The 14,713-nt window shown below is 45.0% G+C and overlaps 1 protein-coding gene across 1 annotated transcript; it reads right to left on the reverse strand.

Moving 5' to 3' along the window:
• Window positions 1-2,858: 2,858 nt before the first annotated feature.
• Window positions 2,859-14,509, reverse strand: bcap31 (B cell receptor associated protein 31). The gene is made up of 8 exons (XM_053424936.1): window positions 14,350-14,509; window positions 13,133-13,225; window positions 12,092-12,192; window positions 11,502-11,646; window positions 7,801-7,936; window positions 4,581-4,707; window positions 4,318-4,418; window positions 2,859-4,185 (listed from the first exon to the last, which is right to left on the reverse strand). The coding sequence occupies exons 2-8, from the start codon at window positions 13,222-13,224 to the stop codon at window positions 4,159-4,161; spliced, it is 729 nt and encodes a 242-aa protein (XP_053280911.1). The 5' UTR covers window position 13,225; window positions 14,350-14,509; the 3' UTR covers window positions 2,859-4,158.
• Window positions 14,510-14,713: the final 204 nt, after the last annotated feature.

Below are 14,713 nucleotides of genomic sequence, written 5' to 3' on the forward strand. Positions count from 1 at the left end.
ATCATTTACGACCTCAGTGTTTCTAGCATTCGGTCGATTCTGAGGCCAAAAGTTTCCGTGAGAAAAAAGTTAATCATAAAGAATCAACTGAGTCAAAAGAATCTGTTCTGTTCGTCCACTGCAGCTTGTGATTGTCGACACTGTCGCACAAACGAAAGCGTGTTTCCTTCAGCGGAGAGCAACACTGCCCCCTGCTGAGGGGGGGTGGAAACTGCCCCCTGCTGAAGGGGGGGGGGGGGGGGGTTAGAAAAAAAGATTGTCAATGATTCTAGAGCCAAAACACTTTTAACTACACATTTAAAATAAACAGAATCTTAAAGGGAACGTTCACGGACACCTCACTTTAACTCTCTGGCTACAACGTGTCACTGGTGCTGCCGTAAAACTACCAAAATCTTTGCTCATTAAACTAAATAACCTTCTTACCTTTTACGTTGTTTTGAAAGCTGATGTTGTAGCAGTGTGACCAGCAGGGGGCGCTGTCCTCTGGTGGGAGATACCATTGTGTTTGGGCTGGAAACAGAGAAAACGTTACAAAGAATAAAGACGTGTTTGAATTCAACGAAATGTTATAAAGTTATTTGAACTGAAGAAGAGGATTAAAAATGTGGTTGTGATAAAAAAAAAAAGGTGTTTGTTGTAATTGGAGTTTACAGAATCTAAACAGACTCATGATGTTTTAAAAATATTTAATGTAAGAACATCCGACACAAAGCTTTGATCTTTATGTTGCATCTGATGTAAAGTGCAACGTGGTCAGTGGTTGTGTTGTCTAGAAAGAGTTGAGTCAAGAATAATCCTCCTTCTCTGGAGCACGAAGTCGAAACCAACATTTTAAGATTCAGTTTAATTTGCACTTTGACAGAACGACATCATCTCCGAAGCCCACGATGAATAAATCTCTGTAAAGTTACGTAGAAACCAAAACCAACAAATCTTTCTAGAATCAGATGAAACAAGACTTTCTACCTCCAGAGTCTTTTCTAGGTTCTGAGTACAATCCTGGGAAATCTTCACTTGTTCTGATTTGAAAACATTTGCTGAAGCTCCTCCTCTTTTTTCCCGCCCAAACTGAGCTTCTTGCTGACCTCATTCATCCCAGCATCGGCCATTTTGTTGTAACTGTGTCTGTGACTTCCTGTGAATCGCCGTCTTCCATCCAGAGCTGTAGATTTCTAGAGTCGATCAAGTGAAAAGTGTCTCGAGGAACGAACGTCTGTGTTCGACTCTCTGGACTCGACCTGAACGAGTCACCAGCCAAACCCTGTGAGCCCAGATGGTGTCAGTTGTTCTGCATTGACCTTTGACCCCTGTGAGGGCCTCCATGCTGTATCCACTGTGATCGATGTGCTCGTCCACCACCGACTAAACCAATAGCAATAAAACCAGCATCTTGAAAAACAGCTGATCCGTCTCTCTGTGGTTACTGGGTTGACTGGGAAGTTGATGAGAAAACATGAAACACAGAAAAACTTCAAAGTTAAATCTAAATATTTTCATGTTATGAAGAACAGAAATAAATAAATAAGCACATAAATGGAAGAATAAATATAGTTTGTGTTGAAAATTCTGTTTTTGTATTCTACACTTACATTGATAAGGTGGGCGGGGTTAACTCAGTCTATAGAAGGATTCATTTAAGTGTTTTGATGAGGAATTTATAAATGTATAAATATATACATTTATGATGATATATATAACCCCTCAATTGAGAGTGGTCATCACTTCATCTGTCATTTTCTTTTTCATAATAACTTTGATAGAGTTATGTTGGTTCCCTAATGGTTCTGTGATGGTTCTGTGATGGTTCTCTGCAGCCTGACGTTTTGAAACAGTGTGAACTTCTAAGAAGCAGAAGACAGAAATACTCGAGGCTGAAAGCAGACGCTGTCCTGTCAGCGGTTTGAGACACAGGCTGTGTGTGTGTGTGTGTGTGGGGGGGGGGGGGGGGGGGGGGGGGGGGGGGGAAAGCTGATCTGGTGAGACGGTGCAGAGGCTCAGGATCAAACTGGTTCCAAACCAAACGGGTGTTTAAACCAACAGTTGCTTTATGAAGACGAGAGGAGGAAGAGCTGTGACGCTAAGTTTAGACCGGACACAGAAACAAGAGGAACCACGATCGGTCCTGAAGTCACGTCAGAGTTTCACTGGACGTCTTCAAGCTACTAACGAGCAGAACGTGAAGAGAGAAGTTGTCTCTAAATAAATATCATGCATTTAAATCAAATCACCACGGACTGTAAATACAGAAGTACGGCACTGCAGCGCCAACATGGAGTCAAACCATCATCACCGCCCCCTGGTGTCCGGCTACAGTAATGATCATACACCATCCTCCTCCATGTTAGCAGATGGGACATGCACCAAACAAAAATCTCATGCTGCTGAAATGCATTGTGGTTCTTAAGCTTGTGTTTCGTTCAGTAGAAGTTAAGAGAAACTTCGGCAGGAAAGTCACCAGCCAATCAATTCATCACTGTGTGGGGGGGGGGGGGGGGGGGGGGAAATATGACGCTTCGAGGTTTATTTAATTTATCTTTTACACCAAAGTTAGCAGATCTACGCAGTTCAAACACATGTAAACTAAAGTTTATTTTGACCCACAACAAGTAAAGAGGATCTCTGGTGCGTTTTGTTCGCTGTGATTGGCTGTTGTCATTATAACGATCACGCCCACAGTCAGGCCTTAAAGCAACAGCGTCACACAACGATGACGTCATAAGACAGTCGGCTGCTCTTTAACAAAGGAGCAACTCTGGAGTCTGTTCACTGAGCATCAGTAATAACAGACGATCACAGTGAAGTCATTTAGAAAAGTCTTACTGAGAGGAGTGAAAGAAAACAGGAGATTCTGTATCCACTGAGTCGACAGTTTATTTTGTATCAAACAGGAAGTTGACACATGATCCATGAACCTCACATGAACTTTCCCATACAGATCAACCTTTTCACATCAGGTCACAGGAAACCAGCGGCTGTGAGTAAAGACAACGTGAAGTTACATATGTTCCCGTTTCTGATGGGTTTGGTCTTAAAGTCATTATTAACCACTGAGAGCCTGTGTCGGCCATCTTTGAAAACAGACATTTAATCATATTTGGTTTGAACCTTTTCACGCAAATCGTTCACATTCAGCTGAGCAGAAGTTTTCTATCGATACAAACATCGAGTGATTCTTCCTCCACTAACAAAACAAACATCAAGGTTTTAAAGTTTAAAGTGTGAAACCAAATTATCTTGTGTCTTAAGAACACGGCTCCGCCCACACTGACATGTTTTCATTTCATTCATGTCCACTGGTCATGTGACGTAGACAGTCGGTTGTTACTGACAGGAAGTGTTAGAAACCCTTTGTAGTCGAGTCACGTGACTGATGAGAACCAATCAGGAAGAGAACGTGGGCGTCTTCGTTTACACAAGTCTCTGAATCAGAGGCTGGAAAACGCTGAGTCATGTGGACAGAAGGCGTAAGCTTAACAACAGTGATGAGATTTAAAACAACAACACATCAGTGTGGGCGGAGCCAGAGAAATACAAAGAAAAAAACTGAGATTGAACCAACAACAAGAAAAGTAAACACTCAGAGTCAGAAGATGAAAAGTTTCACTCCTTTAAAGAGACGCGGCCTTTGTCCCCATGTTGGTCGAGAGGGAATCGAACTTCGAGACTAGATTCTTCGTCCGAGTTCAGGGAATTTGATTCAAATCAGAAAGAAAAAAAATTCAGGATAAATTCACAACCCGACTTTCACCAGGTGATTTCTGAGCCGAGTCTGAAGACGGTTTCCGTTTGGACTCTTTTAATCTGGAATGTGAAAAACATTCGTCCGAGACGCCAGACGAATGTTTTTATAAAACCATTGGAGCTTTTATTTTGGAATGAAACCAGTCAGCAGGAAACAGGGAATGATCCGATCAGTTACGTTTCAGACGGACAAAACCGTTTGAAAGAAAACAAACAAAATCTGTAAACAAGAAACAAAAACAGAAAGTCCAACAGAAACACAAGTGAACAGTCTAATGAAGCCATCACAGCCAGAGAGGAAGTGACATCACATCGCTGTGCAGGACGTCGAGGTGGAAACAGAAGCTGTGGACGTCGAAGGTGACGAAGATGAAGAAGATGAAGATGAGAGAATCTGGAAACTGTTTCTCCTCCTCAGTCTGACTTCTTGTCGCTGGTCGCCTGCAGACAGAGAACAGGGCGTTAAAATCACTGATCTTGTGTTTGTTTGTCTGTCTGTCTGTCCTCAGTGTGTTTGTGTGTGTGTGTGTGTGTGTGTGTGTGTGTGTGTGTGTGTGTGTGTGTGTGTGTTACCAGCAGCTTGCTGTGCTCCTCCAGCAGTCTGTCGTATTCCACCGTCAGGTTCTCCGCCTGTTTCTTCATCGCCTGAACGTCACTGTCCGACTTCTGCAGAGCTGGAAACAATGACAGCAAAGTTCAGAGATGACACACACACATACACAAACAGACACACACACATACAGACACACACAGACGTTTCTACTTCTAGCTCCGTGAGGACACTCCTTGAGATAAAACATCCCGAGCACCGGACGTTAGTACAGGATCTCTCTCACCTTTCTTGGTGGCGTCTCTCTCCTCCTTCAGAGTCTTCACCTCCTCTTTCAGATTCTTGTTCTCCTCCTGTGGTCCTGCTCCCTTCTTCCCGGCCTCCGGCACCTCGACACCAGCATTACGCAGTTTCTGTGAGACAGAGAAAAAACCACACGATCAGTTTCTGTTCATAAAGACGATGAGTGACGACCCAGTTATCACAAACAGAAAGTTAGACAACGTTTTACTCTCAGTTCACATCTTACTCTGGTTTCTGGAGGGAAACAGAATTAAAAACAGGAAACTGACGAAAAAACACTTGATAAAGATCACGTGTGTGTGTGTGTGTCATGGAAAACACCTAGGACAACCTGTGTGTGTGTGTGTCATAGAAAACACCTAAGACAACCTGTGTGTGTCAGTGTGTGTGTCATAGAAAACACCTAGGACAACCTGTGTGTGTCAGTGTCACTACTGAAGAAATAAATGAATGCTGCATTAATACTCTTAGATGGTTTAGTACTTCAAGTACACAAAATTGAAACGGTCAATAAAATATGTTACATTAAAAACGACCATTTCCAACCAGCGCCTTTCACATAGGAAGAATAAATACTCAAGTAAATTTGTTTTACTTTATATTTGTACTTATGCCCAGTACTTGAGTAAATGTACTGAGTTATTTTACTGTAGTGCACATGTGTTTAAGAGCCGGAGGAGCTGTGAGGTGTCGTGGTTCAGTGACGGAGTCGAGCAGCTGCTGAGCTTCAGCCTCATAAAACCTGATTCTTCTGCTGCGTGAACCGGACCCGGCGCCTCGAGGACTCAGATTCACGGAGCTTCACCAACACGTCAGAGCATCAAACTTCAACTAGGATCACAGCGCTGACTCCACAGAAACCAAACGCTTTAATACATCATTAAAAAAGTCTCCAGAGCCAATCAGAAGAAACTGATTCTGGATCTGGAGCGTTTGACGGAGCTCAACACAAATGGTTGAGCTGGTCTCACTAAGTCCTGGGAGATGGAGTTAAAACAACACAGATAAATTAAAGTGGAACAAAGCAGAGACGTGTCGTCCATCTTTGTTTAGAGTCCGTGTTCTGAGCTTGAAAGAAGCTAACGTTGCAACAGTAGACGCAGAACAAGCTGGTGATGCAAGAAGGAAATCCACCTCAGACCAGAACATCTCGTTCCGACCTTAACGGTCTAAAGGCCCAAGGACACAGCTGCAGTCACTCAACAGCAGTTAGCATCTAGCAGTTAGCATCCAGCAGTTAGCTTCCAGCAGCTAGCTTCCAGCAGTTAGCAGAAAGTCAAAGCTAACGTGGTCTTTTCACTGGTTTTATTCACTTTGACAAACCAGCAACTCCCAGTCACCATTTAGACAAACTATACTCTCTTTCTTTCTGATGCTAAAAATGTCATGTAAATAATATCATGTCAGAGGCAGCAGGTGTCTGACGAACATGTGAACACACAGAGAGAGAGAGAGAGAGAGAGAGAGAGAGAGAGAGAGAGAGAGAGAGAGAGAGAGAGAGAGAGAGAGAGAGAGAGAGAGAGAGAGAGAGAGAGAGAGAGAGAGAGAGAGAGAGAGAGAGAGAGACACACACACACACACACACACACACACACACACACACACACACACACACACACACACACACACACACACACACACACACACACACACACACACACACACACACACACACACACACACACACACACACACACACACACACACACACACACACACACACACACACACACACGTCGCCTTCAGTTACTGCATCTGTAGTGAAATGACCACATCCTAAACAGTCCAAAGATAGTGACGGCTATCAGCGTTACATCACGTGCTCCTGCAGCCCCTCCACTTGCACATGACCTTCCAGACAGACACACACACACACACACACAGAGAGACAGACACACACACAAACGACGATGCTGTTTTAAGACTCCTCAGAAAACTCATTGTACACGAGTGTAAATAAAGATGACGACGAGTTTCCACTTCCTACTTTTGGACAAGAATGAAGCTAAAGATACAAACGCTGCCATCTTGTGATTGTAGCGTCAGCAGCAGAGCAGCAGTGATCGAGGAGTGGAGCCACGGTATCAAGGTCTCCACCAATCAGGAGACAGTCTCAGGTTCTGATCGCGACTACTCTACACTATTTTTTTTACCCAGATTTCATGACCCTTGACCTAAAGAAAGTCATGTGATGGTTTTAGTGACGTTAGCAAACGAAGCCGTCCTGAACAGACCAACGAGCTACTGAGACGTGGCCTGTGGAAGAGTTCCAGTTCTACACTGTAAAAACATTACAAACATGTTGGTCCACTTTGTACAGAGTGGTTTTACTCTTCAATAGTCACAAACCTGCAGGCCAACTGGTTTCCAGCGAGGCAGCGGAGGACGCACCCCATGTCCAGTGTTTAATGGAGGTTCGAACAAATTGCGTCTCACATAAAATTCATTGGAATTAGATTTTTGGAAAGAGTGAAGTTTGAGACGCTCACTCGTCAGGAACAGGATTTATTTGACTTGAGAACTGAAGTGCGACAGATTTTTTATTGATTAAATGTGTTTACTAAATTATCGTGTAGTGACGATGAACCAGTGATGAACCAGTGATGAACCAGTGATGAACCAGTGATGAACCAGTGATGAACCAGTGATGAACCAGTGATAAATGTGTGTATTTAAAAAGTCGTTCTCTCAGATAAAAGTCTCAGTGTGAAACTGAACAAACAGAAGATCAGTTTAAAAGAAAAATATGTCAATTCAAATTAATTCAATCTGCTTCCAAATCTCCTAGAAACACAAAACATCTTCCTGGAAACTGAACCACGGGTAGTCACCATGCTGCAGGAGTGTGTGTGAGAGCATGTGTGGGTGTTTGGGTGTGTGTGTGTGTGTATGTGTGTGTATGTGTGAGCATGTGTGGGTGTGTGTGAGAGCATGTGTGTGAATGCTTGTCATATGCACATGAAGCAATTTCCTCTTTTAGCAGCGGAGGACTTGGTGATCTCTTCACCCCGAACAAACCCCGGTCAGATTACCACAGAGTGTGTGTGTCACATTGTGAATGAGAGCGTTGTGGTCCTGTGTGAATATCCCCAGTGTTTACTTGGGGTTTAGCTCAGCAGCTGTAGATTAGTGCTGCCCCCAGCTGGTGAGTGTTTTATACTGAAAGTTACACAATGAAACGTGCAGGCGTGTGTGTGCGTCACCTCTTGCAGCTCCTCATTGTCCTCCATGTATTTCTTCGCGGCGTTGCTGGCGCCCTCCGCCTGCTTCTTGAAGGCTTCGTTGGAGGCCATGAGAGAAGCCTGCTGGGAGAGCAGGGTGGCCAGACGACGCAGCAACCTGCAACACACAACAAACACACACCACACACACCAAGGGGTCAGTGCGTTCGCTGACACTGAACGATGCAACTTAATTAATCACGTCTGAGCCATCATCCGAGATATTTTAGCTTCTTTCAGAAAAAGTGAAGATGTTTCATCAAACTGTTAAATACAGACACTGGTCGTCTTTATATACATTTAATTGTACAGAACCAGTAGCACTTTGAAACCTGCACGACAAAAACCACCTGAAGCTGTTTCTGTGTGTGTGTGTGTGTGTGTGTGTGTGTCTCTACAGTGAATCAGGCCATCTGTTTTAAAAGGCTTCAACAAATCACACACAACCTAATATAGCCAGTCACCACAGTACAGTTACCATGTGACACTGGGATTCACACACAGACAGAGTTACCCCTGACATTTCCCTGCAGGACGTGTGTGGCGCTGACAGACTGGGATGTGATGGTGCGTCAGGTCGGGGGGGGGGGGGGCTGTAGGGGGCAGACGTACAGAATAACTTCCTCTATTCCCATAGGCGACCTCCCAGTGGATGTGATTAAAGCTGCAGTGTTGAATTTTAACCATGTGACCCTGAAGGGCACACAGAGACCGCTGAGAAGAATCAATCATAAGAAACACGTCAGAAAGGTCGTCTGACATCAGTGAAGAAGACGAGGAGTCTGGAGGATGAAGGACGGGGCAGAGGCCGACTACTGAGACATCCTTAAAACAGTTTGACCAATCACAACGGACTGCGCCAGCGGGCCAATCAGAGCAGACTGGGCTGGGGGGGGGGGGGGTGGACAGGAGCTAAAACCAAGTGTTTAAGACAGAGGCTGAAAAGAGGAGCTGCAGCAGTGGACAGTCTGAGGAAAGTGATTTCCTGAACATTAGAACATTTAAACGTTTGCAAATAATAATACTAATTAAAATGAAGACCCTAAATATGAGCAGAATATGTTTCCTTTAATTTATTGGCTTAAATATAAGACTTTCATTGATGTGTGAGCTCAATGCTCAAAGGAGAGTCATCATCAGGCTGCTGCTCTGAAGGTTCCTCTAAACATCAGACTCCAGAATCAACCTTTAGTTTATTAGATCAAGTCTTTGGGAGATTATGCTCTCAGATCCAAATATGGCCGTCAGTTAGCGATCCAATCAGCAGCCAGCGCTTCAGACTTTCCACAAACCCGTGCTACATATTTCCTTCGTGGCTGAGGCTGGAAATTCCTGAGTCACAGTCGGGCTCGGTCTAAACGCTGGAGTGTTGCAGCAGCTGCTCCATCACATGCTGCCGTGAGTCAGAGCAGCTGCTGCTGGACGACGTGCAGAGATGGAGGCCAGCTGCTGACGCCCCCTACAGGCAGCAAACTGCTAACACCACCTACAGGCAGCAAACTGCTAACACCACCTACAGGCAGCAAACTGCTAACACCACCTACAGGCAGCAAACTGCTAACACCACCTACAGGCAGTAAACTGCTAACACCACCTACAGGCAGCAAACTGCTGACGCCACCTACAGGCAGAAAACTGCTGACGCCCCCTACAGGCAGAAAACTGCTAACACCACCTACAGGCAGCAAACTGCTGACGCCCCCTACAGGCAGAAAACTGCTAACACCACCTACAGGCAGCAAACTGCTGACTCCACCTACAGGCAGCAAACTGCTAACACCACCTACAGGCAGCAAACTGCTGACGCCCCCTACAGGCAGCAAACTGCTGACGCCACCTACAGGCAGAAAACTGCTGATTCCACCTACAGGCAGCAAACTGCTAACACCACCTACAGGCTGCAAACTGCTGACGCCCCCTACAGGCAGCAAACTGCTGATTCCACCTACAGGCAGCAAACTGCTGACACCACCTACATTCAGCAAACTGCTAACTCCACCTACAGGCAGCAAACTGCTAACACCACCTACAGGCAGCAAACTGCTAACACCACCTACAGGCAGCAAACTGCTGACGCCCCCTACAGGCAGCAAACTGCTAACACCACCTACAGGCAGCAAACTGCTGACGCCCCCTACAGGCAGCAAACTGCTGACGCCCCCTACAGGCAGCAAACTGCTGACGCCCCCTACAGGCAGCAAACTGCTGACGCCCCCTACAGGCAGCAAACTGCTAACGCCACCTACAGGCAGCAAACTGCTAACGCCACCTACAGGCTGCAAACTGCTGATTCCACCTACAGGCAGCAAACTGCTGACGCCCCCTACAGGCAGCAAACTGCTGATTCCACCTACAGGCAGCAAACTGCTAACACCACCTACAGGCAGCAAACTGCTAACACCACCTACAGGCAGCAAACTGCTAACACCACCTACAGGCAGCAAACTGCTGACCCCACCTACAGGCAGCAAACTGCTGACGCCCCCTACAGGCAGCAAACTGCTAACACCACCTACAGGCAGCAAACTGCTGACCCCACCTACAGGCAGCAAACTGCTGACGCCCCCTACAGGCAGCAAACTGCTGACGCCCCCTACAGGCAGCAAACTGCTGACGCTACTTACAGGCAGCAAACTGCTGACGCCCCCTACAGGCAGCAAACTGCTGACGCCCCCTACAGGCAGCAAACTGCTGACGCCCCCTACAGGCAGCAAACTGCTGACGCCCCCTACAGGCAGCAAACTGCCACCGGTTCGTTCAGTCCTGAGTCAAGTAGCCAACTTATTAATGACCGATCCTTGAAATGAAACGATATGAAATCATGTTGTTGTCGGGACGTAAACTTTATCTTCCGATTCAATGCGTATAAGATAAAGATTTACCTTTTTGAGGGAAAGTTGAGTCACACTCTTCTGCAGACTTTGCACATCACGAGTCATATTTCCAAAATGTCTTAAAGTCGTGTAAATTAGAATTCGGTCGTTAGGATAACACTTAAAGGGTCAAAGGTCATTCGCTGATAGAGACGTCTTCTAAGTGTTAGTTCAGTAAAGTTCTGCTAGAATAAAATCAATCAAAGCCGAAACCACTGGTGCTTTTATTCAGAAACCCGTGGCTCGTCTTAGGCAGGAAGTTGTTCAGCTCAATAAACCACAACTTTAGTTTCTGTCATTTATTCCACAACAATGGCCTCGGTTCAAGATTCCCAGATGTGAAGACTCATGAGGTCATGAACCTCCAGTTCCCGTCGGACCTTTAACTTTACGATAAGACTTTTAAATCAGTATTTTCTGATCGACAGCTCAGACTCTAAACTTCAGGTGAAACTTAGATAACTGAGTAACCTCAGGGTTCACCCGACAACAGGCCTCGTCCAATAACAACACACGTGTAACAGAACTCAACCGCCAATCATATTTAAAGCATGTGCGACCCTGTGTGAGCAGCCAGCCAATCAAAGACCGAGAGAGATGTTCATACTTGGAGGATCTACAGTAACCATCACTGGAAACACACACACAAACACACACAGTGACATGCAGACTGATCTAAATGCAGAGGAATTTTACAGTAGGACGGAAGGAATGAGCAGCTGTGTGTTCGGTGTGTGCATGTTCTGTGTGTGTGTGTGTGTGTTTGGTGTGTGTTCGGTGTGTGTGTGTGTGTGTGTGTGTCTCTCTCACAGGCACAGCAGCAGGGCGAAGCCGGCGATGTACTCGTTCCTCTGAGCTCTGAACAGTTTCATGTGAATGTGTTCGACGGCGTTGGGGTTGTTGGTCAGGTCCACCTTCTCCGGCACACTGTACTTCCTGACCTCACGAAACGCGTCTGCACAGACACAGACACACACAATGTATCAATCCCACAATGCAACAGATGAAGGAAACAATGATTAGAAAGTAAACCGTTTAATAACAAGCTGCTGAGTCAGTGTCGTCTTTTAAATTCATTCTGAAAATTCATTTAATTTAACTTTCCTGATTTCATTTGTGCTGTTTATATCATTTATGTCCCTTTTTGTGCTTATTGTGAAGTACTTTGAGTTTTCAGGTTTATGCTGATTCTTCTATTGATACTAATGTGACTTGTTTTAATTGAACGACAGAAAATGACCTGATCACTGATGACGTAACAGTTTATTCTCTATTATCAATAGAATCCAACTGAGGCTGATATTAAAAGAGAAGAATAACTCCAGTTTGGTTATTGTCTGAAACATGTTCAACACATCACAGGTTGTCAGTCGCTCTGAGCGAACGACAGACATCCGTACCGATGAGCAGGAAGACGAGGATGGCGATGGCCACCATGAACGACGTGTTTCCATACAGAGCGATGGTCTGTACGATACGAGACTTGAAGATCTTACTCCACCTGCAGGATCACAGACATCAGAGCAGTGAAGACCTCAATGAAACACGGTTAAAAATAAACAAACACACAACAGAGAAGCTGGAGCTTTGCCTCCATCTAGTGGACAAACAAAAACACACAGTGCTGTTCTGACGGTGCAATAAAAGAACCTGTGAACATGATGGAGCTGCAGTGACGGAGATAATTAGTTCATTCATCATTTTCTTTGTTTTCTGTTAAAGCTTCAGACGTTAGGATTCACGACTCGTCTTCCTCACATCTGTTGATAAATAAATCTTAGGATGAATCAGCAGATGAATCCATCATCAGGTTCATTACGTGTGAGAAGCTTCTGTAATCCACCAGCAGCTGTGACATCACATCTGCTGTCGATCTCAGACCAGCTAACACCGGTTGTTTGCTCAAAGGCTCAAAGATGAGTCAGTGAATGTTCTGTGGTTAAAGAGCTTCAGTCTGAAGACCTCACTCAGATCAGATCGTGTCCAGGTTCAGTGACGCTGAGTCACCGAATCAATCCTGATCAACAGACTGAGGTCAGTTGATCAGTGAGGTCTGTGTTGAGTTAATCAGATTCAAGTCAGGAGTTCTGTGACTGTAATGTGATCACAGGCACAGAGCAGCTCAGTGTTCACTGTGTAAATCAATCAGCTTCTTCAGCTGTGACACACACGTCTCTCTATACATGCGAGGACACTCGTTGACATAATTCACATTCACACACACATTATTTTTATGATGCTAATATTAAAAAACAAACCTAATTCAGTTCAAGCAGTTTAGTAAACATGATTCATTCTGAGATAACATCAGTTTTTACATCCGCAGCAATAAAATTTAATTTAAAATAATAGATCAAAATCTAATTTGACCCCCCCCCCCCTGTCAGAGATCTCCCAGCAGCCTCTCTGGTGATGGTCACGTGACGCCAGCGAGCACTGACCTCTTGGGTGAGATGAAGGGGATGCAGAGCAGCAGAACGAAGAAGACCTCTACGTAGAGGAAGGTGGCCACCGCCGTCCACTGAAGACTCATCCTGGACAAACAGAGACATGAAGAAGACCTGAAACCTGAGATGAACTCGTGGCTGAGGCTAGGAGAGATGGAAAAGTGGAGGACCGTGTGAGGCCACTTTGTTCGAGCCCACAAGCAACAGACTGACAACACGGCTGCTAATGGCTTTTTGGTGGCTCGAAGCTGTGCTGCCCTCTAGTGGACGTCCTGTTTGACATCGATGCTAACCACGATCTTTACACTGTGTGAAACGTTTCCATTCATTAGTAAAAGCAGAATAAAACCAACACGTTTTTCTACGTTGATTGAGCAGCTGCGTGGTCTTAGAGAAAGAAGAGAATAAACGTGAAATGAGATTAAACAGAACAAACAGTGACTCAGCAGAATGGAGTCTACGTGTTAATCTGGATTAAGTGTGGATGTGTTGTTATTGAAATCCATCTCCGTTTATATTTAATCTTGATAAAACAAAGACACACTTGGTAGGTCTTTATTTTTATTAATAACAGATTTTTGACTCTACAACTTTCTGACACAGTTAACAGGAAACTGAGAAGTGACCTTTAACCCCCTGGATCATCTGCTCTTCAAAATGTTTAATTTATGTGTTTAAATTAATTATATATTTAGAATTATTTAGATATATATTGTTCTTGTGAATATCGAACTACATCTGTTTTCAGGGGTGTGTCAGCTGACTTTCCCTTTTCAAATTAGACATAACAGAAAAATATAATAACTGAAAGCTACACATCCACTAGTTAAGATCTGCTTCTTTTAGGTGCACAGCTGGAATGTGGGTGCGGTGTATGTACTGGGACCAGTGATCTACTGGGACCAGTGACCCGCTGCTAATTAGCAGACATCACACACAAACTTCACTTGTAATAAGGTCGGTTTGAGGCCCTGTCTATTTGCTGGAACGTCACAACATCCCCTCGCTAACATTCCTATGTCTGCCCGGCTGCGTCTATGTGCTGGAGCCAGGTCGGTTTCTGAACACTACCGGAGAATCTTCCGGTTTCAGACTAAACGTGAACAACCCGCTGCTCGTCACGCGTCATGCTAGCAGCAGTAAGCAGGTTAGCTGCAGCGGGCTGTGGCGCAGTGAGACCCCGGGTCGTGGGTCGACGGGTTCGGACTCACCTGAGAAACTCTGCGGCCTCGGACTCGGAGGGAATCGGTGAAAAGTTCAACTCGCGCGGTGTCAGTTAGCCTGTTAGCGTGTTAGCTTAGCGGCTGCTTATAAACACGTCCGGCTTCCGGTGTTTACTGCCACCTCATCCCCATCCCGACACGTGATTGGACACAGCGAGGCGGGGCTGTGACGTAAAGGTCCCTATGTCACAGAATTGAAATAAGCTTTATTGACACGGACATTAATAGAATTTGAGTCAATAAATAAATTAAATATCAAATGAAAACACTTGTATCTGTGTGAAATACCAATCAACACAATAATATGAATATATGAATAATATAATAACAACTTTAGTCATCATCATAATCA

This window comes from Pleuronectes platessa, chromosome 6, assembly GCF_947347685.1.
Source record: "Pleuronectes platessa chromosome 6, fPlePla1.1, whole genome shotgun sequence".
Lineage (NCBI taxonomy): Eukaryota > Metazoa > Chordata > Actinopteri > Pleuronectiformes > Pleuronectidae > Pleuronectes > Pleuronectes platessa.